The following is a 26,181-nucleotide window of genomic DNA, read 5'->3' on the forward strand; positions in this document are numbered from 1 at the left end:
CGTCATCTTCACTTCAGAGCTTGAGCCACCAAGGCAAGGGTCTCCGTATCCTCATACAAGCGTCTTACCGCCGCTCCACACCAAGTTTGAGAGTCAATAAGCTTGAGCAACTCTAACTCAAGGTGTCAGAGAGTCACCAAGATTATAAGACGCCGACGTACCACATGGTACGAGGTTGGATCACTCCTTGATCTAATCTTTAGGCAGCAATCACCTAGCGACACTCTTTCTAAGTCTATAAGCACTAATCAAATCACTAGCGACACTCTTTCTAGGCTTATAAGCACTAATCACTTATTAATCGTGTACTTAGTTACTTTGGATGATCACATTAAGCATTTTAATAGCTTGAATGTCTTCTCAAGTGTCTCTGTGTTTATCTAGACTGCAGCACATACAAATAACCGAGTAGGTGGGTATTTATAGCCTTAAACCAGTCAACTAGCCATTTTTCTAACGGTTTATAAAAGTTGTTAACATCGGATGATTTGGTGACAACAGTAGTACTGACATCGGATCATCCGATGAGTATAACATCAGAATCTAACCGTTGAAACCCCACTCAAAGCCTCTATGAACACTGGACTATTCGGCCTAACTTTCAAACCATCATCGGACTATTCGGTGAGTTATCTTGAGCTAACCAAGTCACTTTATTATTCTCTGCACAAAATACTCTAGTGTGATCCTCTGATGTACACACATATCATCGGACCATCCGGTCAGTTGATTTACAGTCTTCAACATTTGAATCCTTCTCTGCAGGAAATGCTTCGGCGCAATACTCCGGTGAGTACATCTCCAATCACTGGACCTTCCGGTAGGTTGATCTTCAACTGCATTCTTCTGAAAATGCTCTGGTGTGTACTACTTTATTGAGCACCGGATCATCCAGTGAAGCTATCCTCACTTTCTGTCAGAAATGCTTCGGCGTGTTCACCGGACCTTCCGGTTAGTGTAACTTTCTTGAACTTTGCTGATAGAAATACTCCAGTGTGCACTGTCTTTCTCTTATGCTGAAAATACTCTGGTGAGTATATTCTTCAGTACACTGGACTATCTAGTGAGAACATATCTCTTGGGATTTCTCTAATATAACTAAACTTTGTCCCTACTGCGATGACTTCTTCATATATTGCATCCATAGTACATACTAAAATATATACTTGATAAACATGTTAGTCCCAACGATTGTATTATCATTAATTACTAAAATCATAATCATGATCTAATAGTACCATTTTCGCTACACCACCTTCTTCTTCTTACAATTATTGTTATGTCAAAATTTCTAGACTAACTATTTACATGGATCATGGTCTTCCGTTATAGGGAATCAACTACTATATAATAAAGTTCCTGGAATCCCTGAATTCTCAGGGCCCTTGCTACTGTAGCTACCGTAGCAGTGAGCCATGTGTATGTACATGTATATATACATATATATGTAATTTTCTTTTTCAGAAAATTCTAGAAAAATATCAAAATAAATATTAGTTACATTAATAAATCAGCTGAAAAAAACTAAAATGCAAAGAAAAATATCTAAAATTCAAAAAAATATGAAACAATTTTTTTAAGGTTAGTATTACTTCCACTACATGTTAAAACTACTATGTGCGTGCATAAAAGTAATATTGTTTTCTCTATAATTAATTGAATGTGTTTAATATTAATAATTTCATAAATAAATATTAAAATGTACAAAATTGATGAACCTAATTTTTTTTAGTCTTCTTTTATCGTGCTCTGCACAGCAAAATAAAAATGAGCGCGCATAGGCGTGCCAATTAGACTAGTATCAACTATATACAAGGAACTTGCTTGCTGCAGATGATGCTATGGTTCCTTTTTCTTCTCTTTTGACACCTTCATTGGGTGATAATGAAGAAACTTCAATTTAGTTTGAGTTACTAATACACTAGATCAGATTTCTTAAGAATATATTATGACAGAGATGAAGGTTGCACAAACTTCATTAACTGGTATATTGCATGTATCCTTTACTAGTATCATTAAGTGATGTTTATAGCTCTGATCTTTCTGAAGCTTTCTGGCTATTTTAGAGACCCAAGAAGGTACATCTAGTAGCCAAGCTATTTCGAGGTATGCGTGCAGAAGATGCCTTATTGCAGCTGCAAGTGACAGTTAAAAAGGCTGGCAAAACTGTTTACCAGGTTCTTTAATTAGCGAACTTTTGACCACTCAACTTCTTCCTGTGATAGATAGGGTTAAAGTGACCATCGATATGTTTCATCAACATTTTCTTGCCAATCGCTGCAGATGATCCGTTCTGCTCGTGCCAATGCAGCTCACAACTACGGATTGGATCCTGATAAACTCTTCGTCGGTAAGATTACGTCCAAGCACGCACTACCCCCTTCAGTTTATTTGTTATAGACTAAGTACTTTCTCCTTATCTATGAAAACCGCAGAGGAGGAATTTGTAGGGAAGGGACTTTACCTGAAGAGGTTGTCGTACCACGCAAAAGGAAGGTGTGGTGTCATGGTGCGACCGAGGTGCAGACTCAGTGGTGGTTAGACAAGCTACAGCTGAGGAAGAGGCAAAGATTGCTAAACTCAGAGTGAGCAACTATATAAGAAGCTAACCAGAAAGGAGCGGCAGCTTATGCCACACCGGCTCATCGAGGTTAGCCCGAGGCGGGCTCGCAAAAGGAAAGAGGATCAAGAGTATTTAGCTGAGCCATCTAATTTGTATTTTAAACTAAAAATAAAATTTTAACCACTTTATTTTATCATAAAACATCCAAATTTGGTATAAATTTTGAAACTGGAGTTGTAACAAACATACCTAATATATACTACGACTAAAAATTTTATTTATTGTTTTTTAAGAGGAAATTGGCGTGCTATTTATCTAGTTTCTAAGCAATTATTAGTAGTGACAGATCTAACGTCAAGAGTTAGAGGCTCTATATCTTCTTCTTTCTCTCCTTATTTTTTCTCTTCTTTCTTCTCTTATCTTTTTTTTTTCTTTTATTTCTCCTCTTCATATAAAAAATTGAAGGAGGGGCTTGGCGACTCCGAGTGCGGCCGGGTAGGGAGCTGGAGGGCTCGTTGGATCCCCCGCTGATTGTTAGGTGTTGGAATGTCGGCAAAATATAGAAAGGACGGCCCGGCAAAACAAAATGGGCCCACCTCCTCTCATTCGTTCTGCCAAGGGCCCAATCCGTAAAAGAAGCCCTACCACTTGCAGCTGAGTCTTAAACCCTAACAACGGGACATCGCGATCGATCCAGTCCAGCTCCGCAGCCATGGCCGCCGCCATCTTCTCCACCGGCCGCCGCCTCCTCTCGACGGCCGCCGCAGCCGTGGGCGAGGCCAAAACCGAGTATCCCATCCCGATAGCCCACCTCCGCCGCCTGGTCCGCGCGGGCCGCCTCGCTGACATCGACGCCGTCCTCGCGCCGCTCTTCCCTTCCCACCCCGTCGCCGCGCTCTCCGCCCTCTCCGCGGTCGGCCTCCCCGACCGCGCATCCGCGCTGCTCGCCACCATCCCGTCTCCCACCGCCGCGCACCTCAACGCCGTCCTCGGCCCGCTCCTCCTCCGCCGCCGCCTCGCGGGGCTCGTGCCCTCCATCCTCGCCGCGCACCCCTCCGCCCCGCGCGATGCCATCACGGACAGCATCCTCGCCAAGTCCCTCTGCATCATCTCGGGCGCCGACTCGGCGCTCCACCTCCTCCGGGAGCCGTCGTCGGGGGCAGCGCCCTCCCTCCAGCTCTTCACCGCCATCATCGACTCCTTCTACAAGCAGCGCCTCCCGCACCGCGCCGAGGAACTATGGCGCTCCATGGTCGACGACCACGGCATCACCCCTGACGCTGCCGCCTACAACGCTCGGATCACCTACAAGTCCACCAATGGCACGGTGGAGGAGGTCAGGGAGCTGATCCACATCATGCGCGAGGAGACGGGGCTCCGGCCGGACGTCATCACCTACAACGCGCTGATGCGGGCGATGGTACGGCACGGTAGGGTGGACGAGGCGCTGGAGGTGTACCGGAGCCTGGAGAAAGGGGAGGAGGTGGAGGTGGTGCCGGACTGCGGGACGTACACGTGCGTAGTGAGCGCGCTTTGCGGCGCGGGGAGGTGGTCGGAGGCGGAGGACGTGTTCTATGAGGGGTTGAAGCGCCGGAAGGTGAGCGACCTCGGTACGGTGCGCCGGCTGGTGCGCGGGCTAAAGGACGCCGGCAAGGGGCGCGCGGCGAGGCGGGTGGTGGTCGGTCTGCGCAAGAAGTTCCCCGACCAGTTTGACGGGCCGTGGAGGGAGCTCGAAGAGGTTGCCGGGCTGCCGGCCTCTGGCAAGGAGGACGACTACGAAGATGGCGACGACGAGCAGCCGGTGGCGACAACGGCCGCAGCGTGAGCTGCTTGGTTGCAGCGTTCATGACAATGCTCAAAAGGAGTGGCAAATTTTGTTTAAGGGGCAGTTTTTTATGATCAATCCAATAAGCAAGTTCACAGATTTACAACAACACTTGAGTATTCGCTTCTTGTTTAGCCTATTGAGGTGTTCTCGAAAAATTTAACTTGTTGGTTGGCACTATATAGTCTTCCAGTGTCTTGTCTTACTGGCACGATCAAACGCTTGATTTTGTTGTTTCAAGTCCCAGTTTTATTGATGCCTTACAATGCTCGCATGCTAGAACTTACTGGCATTTTTAGATGGTCAAGTGCAATTTAGCCGCTGCAATCTTATTCGTATCTACTAGTTTTTCGAAGGTGAAGTGCAATTTATAGCTCTTGCTGCATTTGGTTCTCGCCTCCCCCGCCACCATTCGCCTCCCCATCCTCTCCCTTCACCTCCCCATTGATGTATCTGCTCTCCCTTCACCTCCATATAGATATATATAGTTATTTAGTTTTGAAATAAAGTTATCTGATAGTTTAGATCTACTTATGTTAGGGTTTAGCTTTCCCATGCGCTTGGGGATTTTGCTTCCTTCGTCTCTTTGTCGGCGGTGACGATGACTTATGCACATGAAAATCTTGGAAGGTGTGTCTTCCTCGACCTAATTGTATTCATGTTCGATGGAATTTTGTTTCTCTAGTTTGGGTATTCCTTATTTCGGGTTGTTAATGCTTCAATCTGTGGCGATGACTTTACATTTTGAGTCGTCGGCTTATTTGGTGCTGTCGGCTTGCAGATTTGTCGAGGAAACATATATGGTGGCTGATGCTCATTCAAAGGCTGTTTCACGTGCAGTAGGTCAACATAGAGGCTGCGCTCGTCTGCACGCATCTCTTGTGGTGCTCAAGGGTCTAGAGCCTCTTTATTTTGTTTTGGTATAAGTTGGCGCCAGTAATAAACATATTTTAGCATCAAATTCTCTCAATATATGATCATGATTGTCATCATATCTATGAATAATTACCGTCAACCTTGGCAAATTGCACATACAATATTGTTTAATAGCGATTTGCAGATTTGTCGTAAAAGACAGCAAAAAAGTACAGAAAAGGCTCATCTAGAACAAGTACCAAGAAGAAGTTCGATATAATCTCCCAATGAATATTGTTCAATTAACTTAATTGTGATAGTTAGGTTTGTTATAATCTCCTAAGTACTCAGAAGAAGTTTGATATAGTCTCGTGACAAGAGTGATGAGAAAAAACTGGATAGATTATGGGGTGAATCGAATGAGGGCGAAGGATAGATTCCCTCATTGTGCCACCCTCACCGTCGCGACAACTCGGGGTTCAGCTACATACATTCTCAAATTGCCCATCCTCCCTCTCCGACACTGCCTTCATCTCTCCCTCGATATCTAGTGCCATAAGCGACCCTGCCACGGCCAGGCTGTTGCACCTCCTCGCACCCTCCTTGCTCGTACTTTGGTTGGTGCACCGAGGACTAGCTATATTTATGCGGGTCATGTGCAAACAAGACATGGAGAATGCCGGCCGGTGTGGCTATCTATTATGTTGGTCTATTTTGGCACCACTAAATGATCACTAAACCAATGTTCCGTGACGTGTTTGCAAAACTTCATATACCTGTGATGCAATTTACTCTATTATTTAACCGTGACGTGTATGCACAACTTCATATACCTGTGATGCAGTTTACTCTATTATTTAATTTAGCACAATACTATCCATTTATTTCTATATAATTTTACATTTTATCTAAATATATCAAAAATGAGCTAAAAACAATCAACTTGTTTGTCCAATATTTCTTTCACTTACCACATTTCCGTTTATGGTTATACTAGTGTATAGTTAAAGTGTCTAAAACATTATTAGATATAAATACAATCTGTGCCCACTTTACCTTAGTTTTATAACACAATCGTATATGGTTTTAACTAGCACACGGAGAACACACTACTTATATAAGTATTGAACTATTGTCTCGTGGCAAGAGCTTACATGCAACAAAAAGAATATGTGTACTATTTGTTATTATTATTCTATTTAAATCACTAAAAATATCTTGATATTAATTTAAAGTATTTTTTACACATAAACCTTTTATGCCACATAATCTATGAAGAATCATAATGTGTTCAGATAAAGAGGGTAATGCATGAGAATACAACACTATGGTTGTAAAAAGATACATATATGTTTGGATAAATATTACAATTGGTGGTCTTTTACTATTATGCACATATTCTTTATGTAAATTTGGTTGCCAATAAGTTAGAAAAAATATTAATGCTTAAGATACTAGAAGGAAGGATTTTTTTAACTCTTTTCACATAAACTCCTCAAAAATCTATGCGTACAAATGGTCCCTAAAACATGTATCATTATACTAGAATGGGAAAAACTGAGAGTGCATCTAGCTCTTATGTGTGATTTTGGTAATTAATGATAATACCTATAGACTAACAATATTATTGAGTTTGTTAGTAAGTTGTTCTATTGGTGATGCATGGAGGAGACATATGCATCAAGATGAATGAATTTTTAGTGATGCCCATAAGAAGAAAGAAAAACTCATATAATATTGGTGATAAGCGTGAATACTAAGTTACTTATGGAGACTAAGTGACTAAAGGTATAAAGTTATCAATTGAGTTTTAATGGACTAACCCATGTGCTTTGTGTTTGAGAGTGAGTTGGGGTTATATTCCTTAAGAAGTCATGAGCTGAATTGAGATATTTTATATGTTAAGAGTGAAGAACAAGATTGGCCTCATAGATGATAAAGTGAATTTATTGAAGATGTCGAATATAAAATAGTTTTCTATGGCAAGACGGTGAAGGGTAAGTAAGACTTGGCTGCGATGAACCATCTGGTTGTGAAGGGAACGCAAATGGGTTAGCGTCGAAGGACCAAGGCAGTGGTGAAGAGCGAGTCAAGGGTTTGCGCCAATACCGTGTGAGGCAATGGGAAGCTATGGGTGATTCACATCAATCACATGAAGAATCAAGAAGAGATGGAATGAATACGATATATAAGTTGGCAACCCTCAAGGTTTGAAAGAAAGAAGCGGTAGTTGAAGGTATTCAAATGCTCAATTGGTTCAAACAAGTTTTACATTTGAATTTGAGTATAGGTATGTTGCACTATTAAGAGGGATGCAATGTGAGCTATTAGTCGTGTCTCAGTGCTCAAGAGTTTCTAACCAAACTAAAGTGAGAGTTCGCTTTAGGAATCCTGTGCGGGAAGTATGGAAGTTTCTGAATTGAGTTTTCAGAGTGTTTCTAGTTTGATACAATGTGTTTGGGATCATGAATTTAGTTAGGATGTGTAGCCCTCTGAATAAGCTTTTCGTAGAGTTCAAAATCGTCGAAATTGGACTTCAGGATCAAAAGTTATCGCCGTTTTCAGAGGATCAGCTGTGTTGAACTCGGATACTCCGGGCTGACCCGGATACTCCGAGTTGGCTAGAGTCTCCGGGTTTAGCTTGAAGATGGGTGGTCTGTTAGGGTCTAATTGTTTAACTCGAATATTCTGGGTTGACCCAGAGACTCCGGGTTCTGGTAGTTGTTTGGAACCTCTAAGTTGTACTCCAATCAGGGTTCTCGGTTACGCGTTGACGGGTTGACCCGGATACTTCAGGTTAGTACAAAAAGCTATGTAACGACTAGTTTTTGGAGGAAGGGTATAAATAACCTCTCACCCCACCCTTGTTTGTTGTTGCTTGGGCACGAAAAAAAACATTCTAGAGCCAAAAGAACTTCTCCCCACTCTATTTTAGTGTGAGATTTGAGAAAAAAAAGTGAGTTGGGTTGAGAGATTGGAAGATTGAGTGCAAATGAGCTAAACTTCCATCTTGAACACTCTAGTTCATCAGCAAGAAGTTCGCGAAGCATTTGTTACTCTTGGGGATTAAATCCTCAAGGTGGCTAGGCATCGTTGACGAGCACGCAAGATTGTGGTGTGCCGCGGAAAGTTTGTGAAGGCTTTGACTTTGCCTCCGGAATGGAAGAAATCAAGAGTAGAAACCCAAGCTTAAGTGTGACCGAGCTTGGAGAGGAAAAGAGTTGAGAGAGATCCAGCTCAAGTATGTCCGAGTCCCTCAATGGAGACGTAGGAACCTCTAAAGGAGGTGTCTGAACTTCAGAAAATAAATCTTGTGTCTCCTCTCTTGTATCTTTGTTCTTAAGTTCTTGCTTAATATTTATGCATATTGCTCGATTTACTTGCTCGTGTGAAATTTATGGTAGGTTCTCCATGGATCTACTTGGAATCATCAGTTGGAATACACGACTACATTTGGTTTGAGCTAGAACTTATTAGGTGTCCTTTAATTTCATATTCAAGTTCATTCTCTACCAAACCCGGAAGTTCGGTATTTAACCCAGAAGGTCTGGATTCTGTATAATCAGATATGAACCCGGAGCCTTTGGTGAATAGTATTTTCAGGATTTTAAACTAAAGTTTTGTTTCATATCTTTTGCTAGTTTTGAATAATTTTTGTCACCCTAGAATGGTAACTTTTACACTTATTTAGAGTGATTGTGCACTAGTTAAGCCTAGCATATTTAAGATTTTCAGTTGTGAAAAATACGTTAGTTTATTTTCCGCTACAAGTTTAGACCAACGGTAAAAGGGGACGAATTTTTATAAAAATGCCTATTCACTCCACATATAGGCGACATCATTATCCTTTCAATTAGTATCAGAACCAAGTATCTTTTTTGGGCTTTACCACATACAGAGTAAAGATGTCGACTAGTGGTTTAGTGCACCTAGAACCACTCCTATTGGATGGCTCTAATTATTTTGAGGGGAGTACTCGCATGCTATTAATTTTTAGGACCATGGGTCCTCAAATAGAGCGAGTTGTAGATGTGAGCATTTCTCCTCCTAGTGATAAACTCTTATCAGTTGAAGAGGAAGATGAATGCATACATCTCAATGCTTAAATCATTAATGCTTTATTTAATGCTTTGAGTATAGATGTGGTTGAATCCATCTTGCCACTTGAAGACGCTCATCTCATTTTGACTACTTTTAAAGAAAGATATGACAAGCCCCAAATATGATGAAGAAGAACTTCTTCCGGAGATATTATTTGTAGAATGCTCTACTTCATCATCACATTATGAAGAGCACCAAATGACTTCCTCCTTTGTCCAAGAGGATATCACTTTATCATCCACCTCACCTATTGACATAACTGAGCAAGGTAATAATATGGTGAGTGTGATTAGTAAGTGTTCAGTCCATCCTTTGGACTTCAACAATGCTTGCAATGGAATTTCTATATCTACTTATGTTGTTAACTCTTGCATATCATCTAGCACATCAAAATGGAAAAACATCATTTACACGGTGGCGAAGATGGCTCCTGCAGTGGCGCTCGACGGGACTCCCACCGGAACAACAATCTGGTGACCTAATCTCGATGGCGAGTGGTGGAACAGAGACATAAGCTCATGGGGAACTCACCTCGACACATGTTGAAGCTCAGGGAAACCCAGCAATGTTGCATAGCGACGGTCCTCCTAAGACGGCATCGTAGACGATGCTCTGGTGACAATCGGTAGTCAGAATTGCCTCGAGAAGCTTCCTCACACTCTTGAGATACTAGCGAATCCTTCGGTGGTGGCTATTGAGCTTTGGCGACCGAGATTGACAGCGGCAGTTTTCTTCATTGACGTGGTGGCGGACGGAGCTATGCAGTGGATTTCAAGCTCTAAACTTATGGCTTGCTTTGAGATGCTCTAGAGGAGGGGTTTTGTGTGCCTAACATACCCAGAAGAGATAGGGCTCGTGGGCGGCTCAGACTCAATTTGAATGGCAGTGGCATCAACTCCAACTCCGATTTGAGCTCGATCACATTTAGAGATAATACATCTACAGCCATGATTCTTGCTTATCCTTAGCTAGCAAGCTTCTAGAAGATCTTCTCCTTCATATGCATGTCATACTTGATCCTTGGCCCATGGCCGGCTCAAGCTTCCTCGGTGGCACAACACAGCGACATGAGAGAGCGAGGAAGAAGGGAGCTGGAGGTTGGGGACGACCAGGTGGGCTGACCCGATGAGATGGGTTGCGACCCAGAGAAAGGAGAAGAGTTGGTGATGGCTGGACTAGTTGGATCGGGCCGAAACTGAGACAAGAGAGGGAAGAGAAAAAGAGAGAGGTGGGCTTCAACCTTTTTAATCTAAAAGCTTTTCCTTTTTCTAATCTATTTGTCTCATGTATATACGCATGTATATTAAATACACACAACATGTATACTACTTATATATATTATACTAGCTTACAAAATCAAGCAATCAAATATTTACACATATATGCACTTGGATTATATATTTTTGTAAATTCCTTTATTTCCTTTGGTTAAGTTCCTAACTTTTTCGGGTTTTAAGAATTTGGGTTGTTACAAAATCTACCCCCCCCCCCCTAAATGAATCTCGTTCTGGAGATTTGAGATGATGTCCAAACAAGTGAGGAAACTCTGCCTTTAGCTCTTCTTCTTGTTCCCAGGTTGCTTCATCTTCAGTATGATGACTCCATTGTACTTTGCACATACGTATGACCTTTCTTCGAGTCACTTCCTCTGTCGTTTCTAGAATCTTGATCGGGTATTCTGAATAAGTCAAATTCTCCCACGATTCCACTTTTTCCAAGGGTAATTGTTCTTATGGTACTCGCAAACACTTCTTCAGCTGTGATATATGAAACATGTTGTGCACATCCTCCAGCTTGGGTGGCAGTTCCAACTGCTAGGCCACTTCTCCACATCTAGCCATCAATCAAAATGATCCAATGTACGTGGGTGCCAACTTGCCTCTAACCTTAAAATGACAAAGTCCTTTTAAAGGCAAGACCTTGAGATACACATAATCTCCAACCTTAAAAGTTAACTCTCAACATTGGTTGTCTGTATAACTCTTTTCTCTGGATTGGGCTGTCTTTAACTTTTTTCATATTGCCTTGACTTGCTCCTCAACTTCCTTGAGTATTTTTGATCTAAATACTTGACCTTCTTCAGTCTCACTCCAATGCAGGGGTTTTGTACACTTCCTTCCATATAATGCCTCGAATGAGGTCATCTATAAACTAGACTGATAACTGTTGTTATACGAAAATACTACATACAGCAAGTTCTTCCCAATTTTTGCAATTTTGAAGAGCACATGCTCGCAATATATCCTCAATTATTTGGTTTATTCTTTCTATCTGTCCATTTGTCTGTGGGTGATATGCCGAATAAAACTCAACTTCGTGTTTAAGGATTCATGAAGTTTCTACTAAAACCTTGAGGTGAATTGGGTCCCTCGTTCTGACACTATTCTCTTTGAAACTCCATGTAAGCACACAATCTTGGATATATATAACTCTGCTAACTTATCTCCTTTATAAGTTGTTTTAACCAGGATAAAATGAGCTACCTTCATGAGACGATCCATAATGACCCATATTGAATCATAGCCTGATTAGGTACGAGGTAATCCGACTATGAAATCCATCCCAATTTCTTCCCACTTTCATTCTGGTATCTTCAGAGGCTGTAGCAATCCTGCTAGTTTCTGATGTTCTGCTTTCACACGCTAACATACATTACACATTGCCATATACTCGGCTATTTCTTGTTTCATACCAGGCCACCAATAATGATCTTCAAATCTTGGTACTGCCTAGGTGAATAGAGTAAACTGATTCATAGGCTTCGCTTAGGATTATCTCCTTAAGCTCCTTTTGATCTAGTACACAGATGCGCTTGCCAAACCATACTATATCTTTCTTGTCCTTCAAGAATTTTGGGGCCTTTCCTGCTTTAATATTCTCCTTAATCCCTTTGATATTTTCATCTTCCGCCTGTCCCTTTAAATTGTCCTCATCCAAAGTAGGTTCCACTTCCATGGTTATCGCCTCTAAATCCGTGACAAAACTTAGGTTAAGACGTTGGAATTCTTCACACAAAGTCGGTCGAGCTTCTTGCAACATAGTCGTGGTACAGTACACTTTCCAACTTAACACGTCTACAACCACGTTTGCTTTTCTCAGGTGATAATGGATTCCTACATCATAATCCTTGATCAATTCTAGCCATCTTCATTGCCTCAAGTTAATATCCATCTGGGTGAATATATACTTCAAGCTCTTATGATCCGTGTATATTTCACATCTTTTTCCAAGAAGATAATACCTACATATCTTCAAAGGATGTATCACTGCTGCTAACTCCAGGTCATGAGTCAGGTAATTCTTCTCATGAGTCTACAACTATCTCAAAGCGTACGCTATCACTTGACCTTCTTGCATTAATACACATCTAAGACCTTATCGAGATGCGTCACAGTATATATTGAAATTTTTCTGAAGATCCGGCAACACTAGCACCGGGGCTGTAGTTAACTTTTTCTTTAGCGCATTGAAACTTGCTTCACAAGCGCATGTCCATTCATATCTCTTTTCCTTCTTTAGCAAACCTACGAGCGGCTTAGCTATCTTCAAGAATCCTTCTATGAAATGTCAGTTATATCCTGCTAGACCACAGAAACTTCTCACTTCTGTAACACTAGTAGGTGATTTCCAATTCAACACATCTTTTACCTTACTTGGATCTACTGCAACTCCTCTGGCAGATAAAACATGTCCAAGAAATGATACCTTTGTTAATTAAAACTCACACTTACTAAGCTTAGCATACAGTTGATGTTCTCTAAGCTTTCCTAAAACTTTTCTTATGTGCTCTTCATGTTCTTCTTCACTCTTAAAGTAAACCAATATGTCATCAATAAACATCACAATGAACTTATCTAGATACTCCATAAAAACCTTATTCATGAGGTACATAAAGTAAGATGGGGCATTAGTTAAAGCGAACGACATAACCTTGAACTCATATAATACGTACTGGGTGATGAATGCTATCTTGGGTATATTCAATTTCTGAATTCTTATTTGATGATATCCTAACCTCAAGTCTATCTTTGAAAACTCGAGCTCAAGTAAGTTGGTCGAACAGATCTTTGATCCTAGGTAAGGGGTACTATTTCTTTATGATGACATCATTAAGTGCTCGATAATCTATGCACGTCCTTTGGCTTCCAACTTTCTTCTGCACGAAGAGCACAGGTGCTCCCTATGGCGAGGTACTAGGGCGGACATAACCCTTTTGTAATAACTCTTGTATTTGCTTTTTTAGTTTGGCTAGATCATTAGCAAGCATCCTATAGGGTCTCTTAGCTATATGTGCAGTTCTAGGCACAAGATTAATTACAAACTCAATGTCTCGGTCTGGTGGCATGCCTTGTAATTTATCAGGGAACACATGTGGAAACTCACAGACTATCCGTATCTGGTCTACTATCGATCCTTCAAGATGGTTCAGCTTGCATTCTTCTACTAATGATGTGTCTGCCACAAAATCTACCTTGACTCCTTCTCCATTTTCCAAGGTGTCTGCCCTTCTAGCACACTCTATCACTCATTTGAACATTGCTAACCAATTCATTCCAAGGATCACATCAATCCCATTTGATTCCAGGACGATGAGATTGGCTGGGAACTCTACCCCCTGTAATTTAAGGCTTAACTTAGGGCAGAGGAGACTAGCTCTCATTTCTCCACCAGGTGAGCTAATTAGCATCTTATGTTTCAAGGTGGTTACAAGCAAACTATGCTTTGTCACATACTTAGATGTAATGAATGAATACGAGGCTCCAGAATCAAACAAAACAGAGGCAGGGGCTGAGTTGACAAAGAACATACCAAGTACGATGTTAGGTGCATCTTGAGCTTCTTCTGCAGAGACATGGTTCACACGTCCCTTCACATGGTTCTGATGAGCTCTGTTGGGTGGTGCAGGTGTATGATATTGATTGCGATTCTGAGTTAGAGCAGGTGTCTTCGTTCATGTGTTCAAGTTGAAAGGGACTCAGGTTTGGTTCTGCCTCTCTTAGGACACTTAGCATAGTGTCCAGTCTCATGACAGTTGAAACATGTGCATCCAGTTGTAGCCTGTGAGTTAGAGTTCTTGGCCAGGGCTAGTGTGTTGTAGCTTGTGTTGGAGCGGGGTTGCTGGTTTGCAGGGCGAGGTGCTTCTGCTTGAGGTCGAGACTGAGTGGATGACTGCTGTTGTCCTTGGTGCAGCATGGTGCGTGGCCAATAGTTGTTGCCTGAGTGTTGTCCTTTTGAAGTCATTCTTCTCTTGAGATCTTCACCAAGCATACGACGTTTGTCTTCTAATACTAGTGTCTTGTTTACCAAATGCTGAAAGTCGGGGTAGTCCTGGGTACTTAACTGAGCTTGCATTTCATAAACCAACCTATCCAAGAAACGCTCCTGTTTCTTTTCATCTGTGTCAACATCCTTTGATGCATACCTTGAGAGTTGAGTAAATGTGTTGACATACTCGTTCACTGACATAGACCCTTGCTTCAGGTTGCGGAACTCCTTCATTATAGCGATAGTGTCTGCCGGCACATGATGGTGAAGAAAAGCTTCCTTGAATTCTGTCCAAGTGACTGGCTCCTGGTCCTCATGGGCATTGCAGAAAGCATCCCACCAGTTAGTGGCAGGACTGGTGAGCTAATGTGCAGCATACAGAACCTTCTTACGATCATTGCATTGCGCGATCAATAACTTCTTCTCAATTGTCTTAAGCCAATCATCTACATCGAGTAGTTTAGTGGTGTGAGAGAACTATGTGGCTTAGTCCTCATGAATTCCTCCAACTTGGACTGGTTGTGGTGGTAGGGCTGTGGCGGTGGCTGATTATGAGTAGTCTGTTGCATGTTGGTTATTGCCTGGTTGCAAAATCTAAGTTTGTATAGCCACAAGCTGCTCCATAGTCATCTGAGTTTGCATAACCATCCCCCAACAATAGAAGTTCCCTTTTGCGCCTTACGGATCTAAGGAAGTCCATCCCTTCCATTCTCCGTACCACTAAATGGTCTACACTATACTGAGAGTAAAGCAAATTACTTGGCTAGCCTTGTCCCATACAAGATTTGTGGTTGTACTGTAAACACATAAATATCATCGCACATACTGGTTCTTAGATTTGAGCAAGACTACCACTTTTCCCAACCGTACATCACCTACCGATCATACCGCATGCTCAAATCTCTATGCCATGTTGCTACAAAAATTATTCTATCATATTTTATTATTGTTGCATAGGACCATTATCATGTTCATGGAACATTTATCATGACTTCCATCCTAAAGCAAGGCTAAGCATCATCTACCCTTCCATAATGCAAAACCATACTATAGCGACATGGATGCTAAGGGAAAACTAGGTTGAAGCCTAACTCATATGATTCTCAATATATTATTAGCATGTGTGTTTGTAAAATAAAACATTTGTAAAATTAGGATAGATATGTTCAAGAACACAATTTGCTTTCACTGAACTTAGCTGGGTCTTTAAAATCCTGATCCTACAGACCTTCTAGATCCTTCTGAATGTTGATGTCTACTCGTAACATACGCAAAAAACAACAACACATAAACAGCAAGATCCAAAAAGAACCAAATATCACACAACAAGCATAATCATAAACAAGATCACTCTATTTAAGACAATCTGGTGAGAGAACGGGCCAAAACAGAGCTACGGTTATCAAGTTATGATTTTCTAAATTTTAAAATAGGACTAAGAAGATTAACTACAGATGAAATTATGTTGCTAGAAAATTTCTAGAATTTTCCAAAGCCATCTATGATTTTATGGGGGTTTTTTCTAAAATTTTCTAGCATTTATTTGAATTATAAAACTATATAAAACTATTAATTAGAATTAAATAAACCTATTAAACATTATCATAAATCAATTTCCAAATTATTATTATTTTTGGAATTATTTTTACACTAGACATCTATTTATTGCTCAGTATTTAATATTTATGATGTCAACAAAACAATTAAAACAATTTAAAAGAAAAACAACGCTAACTGGGCATTCTTTGCTGAGGTGGCATGACACATCAGCAAAAAATGCTAACGTACCTGGATGACTTGGCATTCGGCTGACTCAGATTATGGTTGATTCACAGTACTTGGCCCTCATCTACACGGCAGCACGGCGACGGAGATGGCTCCTGCGGCAGCGCTCAGCCGGACTCCTGCCGGAATGGCGCTTCGGTGACCAAATCTTGATGGTGAGAGGCGAAACAGAGACACAAGCTCACGAGGGAACTCACCTAGACACACATTGAAGCTCGGGGAAACCTCTAGCTAGGTTGGCGACGTCGCACGGTGACGCTCCTCCTCGGTCGACGTCGTGTAGACCACGCTCCGGTGATGATTGGCGGTCGAGATTGCCTCGGGAAGCTTCCTCATGCTCCTGTGATACTAGCGAACCCTTCGCCAGTGGCTATTGAGCTTCGATGACCGAGATCGATGGCAACAGCTTTCTTCACTGATGCGGCAGCGGACGGAGCTATGAGGAGGCTCTCAAGCTCTAAACCAATGACTTGCTTTGGGATGCTCTAGGGGAGGGGTTTCAGGAGCCTAATATACCCAGAAGAGATAGAGCTCTCTCGGACTCAATTTGAATGGTGGTGGCATCAACTGAACTCTGATTTGAGCTCGATCCCGTTTAGAGATAAGGCGTCGTCGGCCATGATTCTTGCTTATCCGTAGCCGATGAGCTTCTAGAAGATCTTCTCCTTCGTATGCACATCGGACTTGATCCTTGGCCTATGGCCAGCTCGGGCTTCCTCGGTGGCACAACACGGCGACACGAGATAGCGAGGAAGAGGGGACCTGGAGGTTGGGGACGATCGGGTGGGCTGAACTGACGAGATGGGTTGCAACCCAGAGAAAGGAGAAGAGAGGGTGACGACTGGGCTGGTTGGATCGGGTCAAAACTGAGACAACAGAGGGAAGACAAAAAGGGAGAGGTGGGCTTCAATCTTTTTAATCTAAAAGCCTTTCCTTTTTCTAATATATTTCTCTCATGTATATACACGTGTATATCAAACATACACAGCGTATATACTACTTATATATATTATACTAACTCACAAAATCAAGCAATCAAATATATGCACTTGGATTATTTAATTTTGCAAATTCCTTTATTTCCTTTGGTTAAGTTTCTAAATTTTCTGGGTTTTAAGAATTTGGGTTGTGACACTCCGAGAGTGTTACATAAAGGTCGCGCTACATTTGGGCAACCCGCAAAGGGTGTACACGGAGAAGATAACATCTTACATGGAATAGAAGAGCGGGAAGGCCCAGTCCCATAGAGTTCATGTTGTTGGTAACCGTCAGCATGTGTTTGAGGTGATGTTGCGTGACAAGGACAAACTCGGTATTGGAAGGCAGGAAATTACAATAGAATGTAGGTTGTGGCCAACGGACAACAAGTGTGAGTGCACAAGCAACAAGCCATCACTGATGCATTTATCTTGCTCTCATGTGCTAGCTTGTTGCACGAAGGGCAACATAGAGTCGGAGTATTTCTTGTCGTCATACTACCGCAAGGAAGCCATAGAAAGTACTTGGGCTAGGGAGTTGCTTGGGTGGCGGGCGGTAAAGGACTTCACGAAGCCACCTGAAAATGGTCCATCTTATATTTCAGATCGAAACAGCAATGTTGACACAAAGAGGTGACGAAAGACTCAGCGTATTAGGAATGATATGGATGATGTTGAGGGAGCATGAGCCCACAAGAAGTGCCTGGTATGTCGAGGTCTGCATTCGAGGGGGCAGTGTGATCAGTATTTGGTGGACACTTTGGCGTCAGGCGAATAGGTGAGGTGTGTCCCAGCCCGCAAGCCAAAGAAGAAGAAGAATCCTTTGAATGAGACTCCTTTTTGAACCATGTTGTAATATTTGGATTATGTTGTAATTTGGACCATGTTGTATTATGTATTATTTGTAGTATCAGACAACCTGATTATGTCATGTAATATTTGGACCATGTTGTATTATGTATTATTCAGAGAACTAGATAACCTTAGTATGTGATGTAATTTTGAACCTTGTTGTAATATTTCAACCATGTTGTATTATGTAATATTTGGACTATCTGACTATGTATTGTAATATTATGAACAGTTGTAATTATCTATAATTTGTTTTACATAATTTGTTGTACTATATGATGCATTTGAACATGCTGCTCCGTTTCTTCTAATAACGTGTTTGAGTTATGCACTATTCTTTATGTTTTATTTCATTGGAGTTCAATTTTTATTTTGCATGTTCTGTGTTTCAATACTATGTGCTTCTCATATTCATTATGTTATGCAGTAGAATCTTTTTTTGCTTCTAGGTATGAAGCTCATTGACCTAGTGATTGATACAACGCATCAAACACATTTGGAGGGCACCGAGCTGCACTCCACCTTGAGTCTACGTACTCTGAACCACTTTTGGAGGCTTGACTAGTGTTGGATTCTAAGGTAATAAGTTCGTTCATTATATGTTTGTTGTTCTAAAGCCCCTGATATATTGCTTTCATTCTTTATTTTTTTTAGGTTGAGGGCATCGGGTCTTGTTTTGTTGATGTGTCTTCTCGACCTGACTAGGGACTAGGTCCCCCAGATTACCCTTGACCAGGCACTACTGACTGCACTTGTCGACCATTGGAGGCTGGAGACGCACACTTTGCACCTGTTCATAGGTGAGATGACTGTCACACTGTAGGATGTCTCCATGCTACTGAGTTTGCCCTTAGTGGGGACTTATATGCTTGACTTGCATGCCGGGTGGAGGGACGATGTGCTTGCTAAGTTCAACAGAATCATCCCTGAGGATCAGCAGCCAAAGCAGGTGGGCTTCAACTCGAAGCACGATCCGTCAAAGGCCTGGTTCGAGAAGTTCCAGGCAGACCACCTCACACCTGATTCATGACTAGAGAATGCGATGGCACCTAGAGGCATACCTGCTGTGGCTGTTCTGGTGGGTCCCCTTCACCACCACACACCAAGACACCTTTGACAAGCAGTTCATCTTCTTCATGCAGCAGATTACGGACGGCTCCCTGGAACAAGTCCCTCAGTACAGTTGGGGCTCCACTGTCCTAGCACAAATGTATTGAGCGTTGTGCAAGGCTTGCTGTAAGAGCAGTGCCTTAGCATTGATCACAGGTTGTTCATTGCTCCTCAACCTGTGGTCGTACGAGCACTTTGACATAGTCTGCTCACAGCTGAGGTCATACGACGAGTAGAATGGTTCTATCTACTTCCTCGACAATTTTGGCATGCATGACGCAGTGGATGACCCTATGATGGGTTAACTCTGGTGCAAGTGCGACGTAAGTAATACAAGTTAATACATTTCTTTAAGTACAGTTCTTTCATTATGCTTATATGCCTAACACTTCAATTTTTCATGCAGCCAAGGTGGGCGACAGCGATGATACACGCTTCATACCCTCAATTCGTTGCGGCATTCAACCAGCTGCAGACGGACAAGGTGCGCTAGACACCTTACGACCACGAGGCGGTTAGGAAGCGTGCACCTCTTGGCCTCTCCTACTTGTGCCACAGGGACTAGGCTCTTTGACTTACGAGGTGGCGATTGGTATTTGACGTTACGGTGGAGCCCTACTTCCCGAACAGAGTCTATAGGTAACTCAGGTATCACCAGCACTTTCGCCTGTAGCGGCGACTGATGGACAACACTCACTTGTAAGTATTTCTTGTTACAAGTGCTTTACTAATCATGTTTTCAGTTCTGTAATGGTAATTTTGTCTTAGCGTGTGTGTCACTGAATTTTTTTCTCTGCGTGATTTCATAACTGGGCGGCAAGTCTGGTAGTGGCATTGTACTGCGGTGCGCCAAAGATGGCATGCTGCTAGCTGCCACAAGTAGAGCCTCAACCGATGGAAATGGCGAAAGCAAAAGGTGGTGTGGGTAGCTAGGCTAGCTCGTGTATTAGACATGCATGACCTCGCCATGCTTTCTTTTTCACTGTTTTGACTGGAAACAGTAGCAAAAGGTTCTTCACGCATCAGTCGATGCTCATGAAGCCTGCCAGACTGACAAAGAGAGAGAGAGAGAGAGAGAGAGAGAGAGAGAGAGAGAGAGAGAGGATCGATTCAGTGAGGCTATTGAGGAAGAGATAAGGCTCGCTCTGTGGATGTGACTGTGAGGAAATAGATAAGACTTTGGACGTGAGGACCGAGCCGACAGAGCCAAAATTGGATTGGAGACCAAGTTCAGGTCTGGACACATTAGTGCAAATTGGTGGCTCCAACCAGCACTGATAGTCCTTTTCAGTGCCGGTTCTTAGCGGCTTACTCGTTTTTCGCACTTGAGATATTAAGAACCGACACTGATACATCTTCAATAGCGGTTTTTGCACAACCGACACTGATAGGGCACTACTTATGGCCTGTTCTGTAGTAGTGTATGTCGACATAGTGCTGATATGGCTAAAGAGGGAGCAGATATGACTAGAGAGGCAACGGGCAAAAGAGGCAACGGGCAAAAAACCAACGTTCACATAATGCCTTTATAATCTATGTTTTCATTGCTCGTTTCGCCACTGATTCACCGGCTCATTTGGTCATGATCTTCACAGTTCACAGTTTCACACTAGCAACATCAAATCCTCACACACAAAAATATGCTCCCTGGTGGTCAAACTGGTAGGAAAAGAGCGTAATAAGGCGCAGTGTGTGCAACAGCTCTCCAAGTCCTGGTTCGTCCATGGTCGAGGTTCCCGATCCATGCTTTCTGTCCCCAAGCATGGGAGACTATGGGATGGATGACTGCCATTTGGACGGTGTGGACGGCTACGAGGAGGAGCAACACGAAGGCGAAGGCTATTCCATACCAGAGGAAGCAACGACTAACTACCTCGTTACGGAGACAGTGACAACCAATGATACTGCCGGGCCATCTGCTCCATAGACGGGGGGGGGGGGGAGTATAATGTTGGAAGCATTTCACTAAGAATAAAGAAATGTGCAATGGTAAGTTGGTTGTAGTGTTTGCAACTTGTAATTATTGCAAAAAAGAATATTCTGTAGGCTCATGTGGTGGTACGGGGTATCTAAACCACCATTATCCGGTATGCTTGAAAAAGTTTGCCATGTGAGAACAAGGCGAAAGAGTGCAAACTCAACTAAACATCTCTGTAGATGGCTCTGTAAGTACATGGGTTTATGATTCTCAAATAGCTCGTGATGAAATTGCTATGCATACAGCTATGGAGAATCTACCCATTAGGATGGGCGAAAGTAATAGCTTTGAAAGAATGATACAAAAAGCCTTTTGTCCACAGTACAATAATGTGTTTAGGAAAACCACCAAGAGAGATATAATGAGAAGGTGCAAAGGAAAAATGAATTTTTTGAAACAAAGTTTTTGGGCCATAAGCTTTTCTGTTGCCTTGACATCAGACATTTGGACGTCTTCACACCAGAGAACATGCTACCTTAGTGTTGTTGCCCATTACATAGACAACGAGTACAAGCTAAATGAAAGGGTCATATGATTCAGGGTTATTGATGAGTCGCACACTGGAGAGGCCATAGCCGTACTTACCCTAGAGGTTATCCAAGAATATGGGATAGAAAATAGGATTGTTTATATTACATTGAATAACACATCGGCGAACATATCGGCCATGAAGACACTGGAACCATATATATAGAGCTACATTGGTGGATATGTTCTCCACCAAAGATGTATATGCCACATCATCAACCTCAAGGTACATGCAGGTATGTCTCAAGTAAGTCAATATGTAAACAATATCTATAGTGCTATTCGCATTCTTTCGAGCTCTCCATTGGCGTACATCAAATTCAAGGAGTACTGCAAGATTAACGGTTTGAACCCAAGAAAATTCGGCCTAGACATGAAAGTTAGTTGGAACTCAACATACACTATACTAAAACAGGTAAAAGGGTATGAGAACATTTTCAACAATTTTATCAATGCTCAAGGTATAGGCATATTGCTTACTAACAAAGATTGGAAAGTTGCTACAAGTTTACGTCGTCTCTTAAACCATTCTATAACGCATCAACACAACTGTCTGGTATTTACTACCCTACATCTCCTCTAGTTCTTGAATAGCTTATGAAAAATGTTGACACGTTTAATGAGCATAGTACAAAAGAAATGCTAGTCCCTATTATTAATGCAATGAAGGAAAAATACTTAAAAATATTTCAATGCTATTCCACACTTATATTGTTTTTCTCTCATCTTTGATCCACATAAGAAGTTAGAGAAATTAGATCTTGCTTTTCGTTTTCTTGTCGATGCACTTGATCTTGATTACTCAGCTGCTTACTCACATGTTAAATCTGAGATACTTCGAGATTTTGGTATGTACCAGAAGAAGTTTGGTCAACCTAACCCGAGGTCTGAACCAGCACAAAATGAGAAAAGAAAAACTATGGCGGTTAACATGTGGTAGAAACTGAAGGGCAAGGACTCTTCTTCCTCAACTCAGCCGGCTAAGTCATCCTGGAACCCCAACGTAGAGCTCAACCACTACCTCGATTTGGATCATGTCTCTCATGATCCACTACTTTAGGATGATGACCAAATCGACCTCCTTGGATGGTGGAAAGAAAACGAATGTCAATTTCCTGTGCTTTCCCAATTCGCACGAGATGTTCTTCTTGTGCCAGTATCATCTGTATCTTCAGAATCAACATTCAGCACAGCGGGAAGAATAATCGAAGAACGAAGGTCATCTCTTACGCACGAGATGGTCGAGGCACTCACTTGCCTCAAGGATTGGGAGGCCATGGAAACTCGACAACAGCACCAACTAGAGGACCCATAGATCGCGAATGCCATGGCAATACTCTTTTCGTTACCGGGGCGTAAGGTTTTTAATGAGGCTATGTACTAGCATGTATTTGCAATTAATAAAATTTATGTTCCCCAATTGCATCTTTTTTCTTCTGCAATTAATATTGGCGCGGCCACGCACTGGCGCCCACACGCGATTAAATCCCACGCCCACGCGGGGCCAAAACGTGGGTGGCAAAAAGCTTTGGCGCGGCTAGCCAGGGCACCCTCCTTATCCTTGAAGCCCACGGCTACGGCCACCGCGCTCCCGTCCCCTTCCCACGCCGCCTCCAAGCCGCGAAATCCGTATGGCTTAACCCTAACCTCCCCAGCCCCCACCCCCTCCACCTCCACCATAAGTCTGCCAAGCTCCAACAACCCCAGTGCGAGGGCCGCATCCTTGACGTCCCCGCCCTTGTGGCCGCACTCTCCGCCGTGTGCACGGCTCCCGACCTGGCTGCCGTGCTCTCCCTGCACCGCCCCGTCTCCGCACGCCTCCTCAGCACACTCCTCTCCTGCCTCCCCGACTCGCGCTGCGGCGTCGCTTTGCTTAACCTCCTCACGTTGAACCTCCTGGCCCCGTGCTCCTCATCCCTTACAACCTCCTCATATGATCCTCCTGCCACACTGGCGAGCTCCGCCTCGCCATCGGCCTCCTCCTCAAGATGCACGACAGGGGCGTCGCCCCCGACACCTTCCCATACTCCACACTCCTCATGGTGCTCACCCGCGCAGGCCACCTAGACCACACGCTCAGCTTCCTGCCACTCATAGAGGACGACGCTGTGGCGCCCGACCTCGTCCTCTTCTCCAACCTCATCCATCTCGCCCTCGGCAGCGGTGACGCGTCCAAGGCACTCGCGCTCTTCTCCCGGCTGCTGGGCACAGGGATCAAGCCCGACCTCAAGGCCTACAACATCGCCGTTGCCGCTTACTGCAAATCTGACTTGCTCCGCGAGGCCAAGCGGCTGCTGCTCCACGACATGCCCGTTGATGGCGTCACGCCCAACGCGGAGTCCTACTCCCCCATCCTCGTCGCGTTGGCACGTCGGGGGCGGCACCTCACTTCCGTCTCGCTCTTCTCACACATGCACGCTGTGAGCGTCAAGCCAGACGTCATGGTGTTCAACATCGTGCTCAATGCGTACGGGTAGCTTGACCTCGCGCGCGAGGTGGACCGGCTATTCTGGTCTATGCACCGAGAGGGAGAGGGAGGCGGCAACCAGCATTGGGTAGGTCGTGGACAGGACTGCAGTAGTGGTGGCAGGCTAGCGATTGGCTAGGACGCGGAGCTCGAGTCATGCCCATGCTTGGCCCGGCCCAACGAGGCCTGGCGTGCCGTTGGAATGTGCCTGAGCCTCGCGGGAGACGAGTCGTGCCAGCCCAGCAAGACACGACGTGCTAATCGTGCTGGGGAACCGTGGCTCGACGTGATCCAAGGCCAGACCGGACCGTGCCGGGCCAGTCCAGACCAGTCCAAGTCCCACCTCTACTTGAGGGCAAGTATGCTCTCACGGAGGGGTATTTGTCCGGCTAGCTCTATCGGACGGCGTGAAGATAATCAGTCTTATCGTTTGATAAACAGTAGTTAAGTAGGTTGATCCTTAGTTTAGCTTATTTTGCTTTTTGTTAATCGCATTATGAGCTGTAGTCGAGCCCGAGAGATTATAACCCAGCTGAGAAGAGTTTCTAGGATCATTCCATTAAGTCAAAGTCTATAACAGGACTTGAGGTTCCTAAAGAGTATTGTAGCTTATTTCTCGATTTCTCCCTGAAATTACATGAATTCCCTTGTTTCCCGTTCGATTGCTTGTCCGATTGCGCAGCGGTCGTGACATCACCGCGCTCCTCCACCACCCAGCCCGCCCCTCTCCGCTCCCGCTCGCCGCGCCGCTGCTCGACCACCTCCTCTCCCTCCGCCGCGCACGCGACGCCGCGTCAGTGCTGCGCTGGCTCTGCCGCCCGGACTCCCCGCGGCGGCCCAACGCCGCCGCCTACACCTCCGCCGTCGCGAGTCTCTGCCGCCTCGAGGGCACCAAGAGCGCCCTCGTCGCGCTCAGGGAGATGGCCGCGGACGGGGTCCAGGCCTCGCAAGAGCTGCGGGAGGCGGTGCGGGACGCGATGCTGCAGGACGCGAGGATCGAGGAGTCGTCGGCACTGGAGGAAGCGATGCGGCTGCCGGAGACCGAGAAGGTGGTGGAGCTGGTTGACAAGCTTCTTGCGGAGTGGGAACCATGAGCCATTGAGGTGGAAGAACGATGCATGGTGCTTCCCTGCTTTGGATGCAGAGGTGAAATCTTTTCAATTTTCATAGATTATTGTCCTAGAACTGATAGAAAATCTGATGAGCTATTAATTTAGATAGTGAAATGATTGAGACTAGCATGATAGCATCTGTGAAATTGCCCCCTCTGTTTTTGTTCTCAGTTTTCCCTCCTCTCTGTTTAATCGTCTAGCTGTGGTCTCTCTTTTTTCCTTCTCTTGTGATGTTTTGTTTATTATGTTTGTACCAACTCTTTCTCTTAATTAAATGCATGCAATGCACGCTCTCGAAAAAAGCGTGTGTGGATTTGTATTGATACTGGAACTAATGACTAATGAGTGTTGCCACGCCTAGAACATAGTTCACTAAAAGATTGTGGCAGAGCTTGATGGCTTGATTGGATAGATGGGTGCGCATACGATTGGGGAAATTTCATCTCTGAAGTGGTGTGTTGTATTGGATTATTGCAATGTTTGAGTTCGTCACAGACCCGTCATACCGGAGTGTTTATGCTCCAAATCATTTCTCTGATAAACTATTTGCATTTAAATGTAATTTAGGAGAATAATATAAGCTTATGTTACAGGTTTGCCGAAATGGCACAGCTTATCGTGGCTTGGCTTATTCAGAACAAAGGACAGATTCTGCCTGTACAGACTATAGCCGGAGGGTCTGTGATGAACTCACAAGAGAACTTGGCTTATTCGAAACAAAGGACAGAACTACTGTAGCCCTCGGTCTGGTCCATCCATTTTT

General features: G+C 43.7%; 3 protein-coding genes and 1 pseudogene across 3 annotated transcripts; all 4 read left to right on the forward strand.

Annotated features, from left to right (window-relative positions):
• The first annotated feature begins 573 nt into the window (after positions 1–573).
• On the forward strand, positions 574–3,196 carry LOC133884210 (uncharacterized; annotated as a pseudogene).
• An 18-nt stretch (positions 3,197–3,214) lies between these two features.
• LOC133915857 (small ribosomal subunit protein mL103 (rPPR7)-like) lies at positions 3,215–4,499 on the forward strand. The gene has a single exon (XM_062359221.1). It carries the CDS (start codon positions 3,276–3,278, stop codon positions 4,386–4,388), a length of 1,113 nt encoding a protein of 370 aa, XP_062215205.1. The 5' UTR covers positions 3,215–3,275; the 3' UTR covers positions 4,389–4,499.
• A 19,328-nt stretch (positions 4,500–23,827) lies between these two features.
• Positions 23,828–24,316, forward strand: LOC133884220 (pentatricopeptide repeat-containing protein At5g39980, chloroplastic-like). The gene has a single exon (XM_062323571.1). The coding sequence runs from the start codon at positions 23,828–23,830 to the stop codon at positions 24,314–24,316; it is 489 nt and encodes a 162-aa protein (XP_062179555.1).
• A 631-nt stretch (positions 24,317–24,947) lies between these two features.
• Positions 24,948–26,160, forward strand: LOC133884230 (uncharacterized; the record flags this gene model as incomplete). Its single annotated transcript, XM_062323582.1, has 2 exons — positions 24,948–25,452; positions 26,012–26,160. A coding segment is annotated over one exon (453 nt), but the record flags the coding sequence as incomplete, so codon positions are not given.
• Positions 26,161–26,181: the final 21 nt, after the last annotated feature.

This window comes from Phragmites australis, chromosome 1 (assembly GCF_958298935.1).
Source record: "Phragmites australis chromosome 1, lpPhrAust1.1, whole genome shotgun sequence".
NCBI classification, from domain to species: Eukaryota; Viridiplantae; Streptophyta; class Magnoliopsida; order Poales; family Poaceae; genus Phragmites; species Phragmites australis.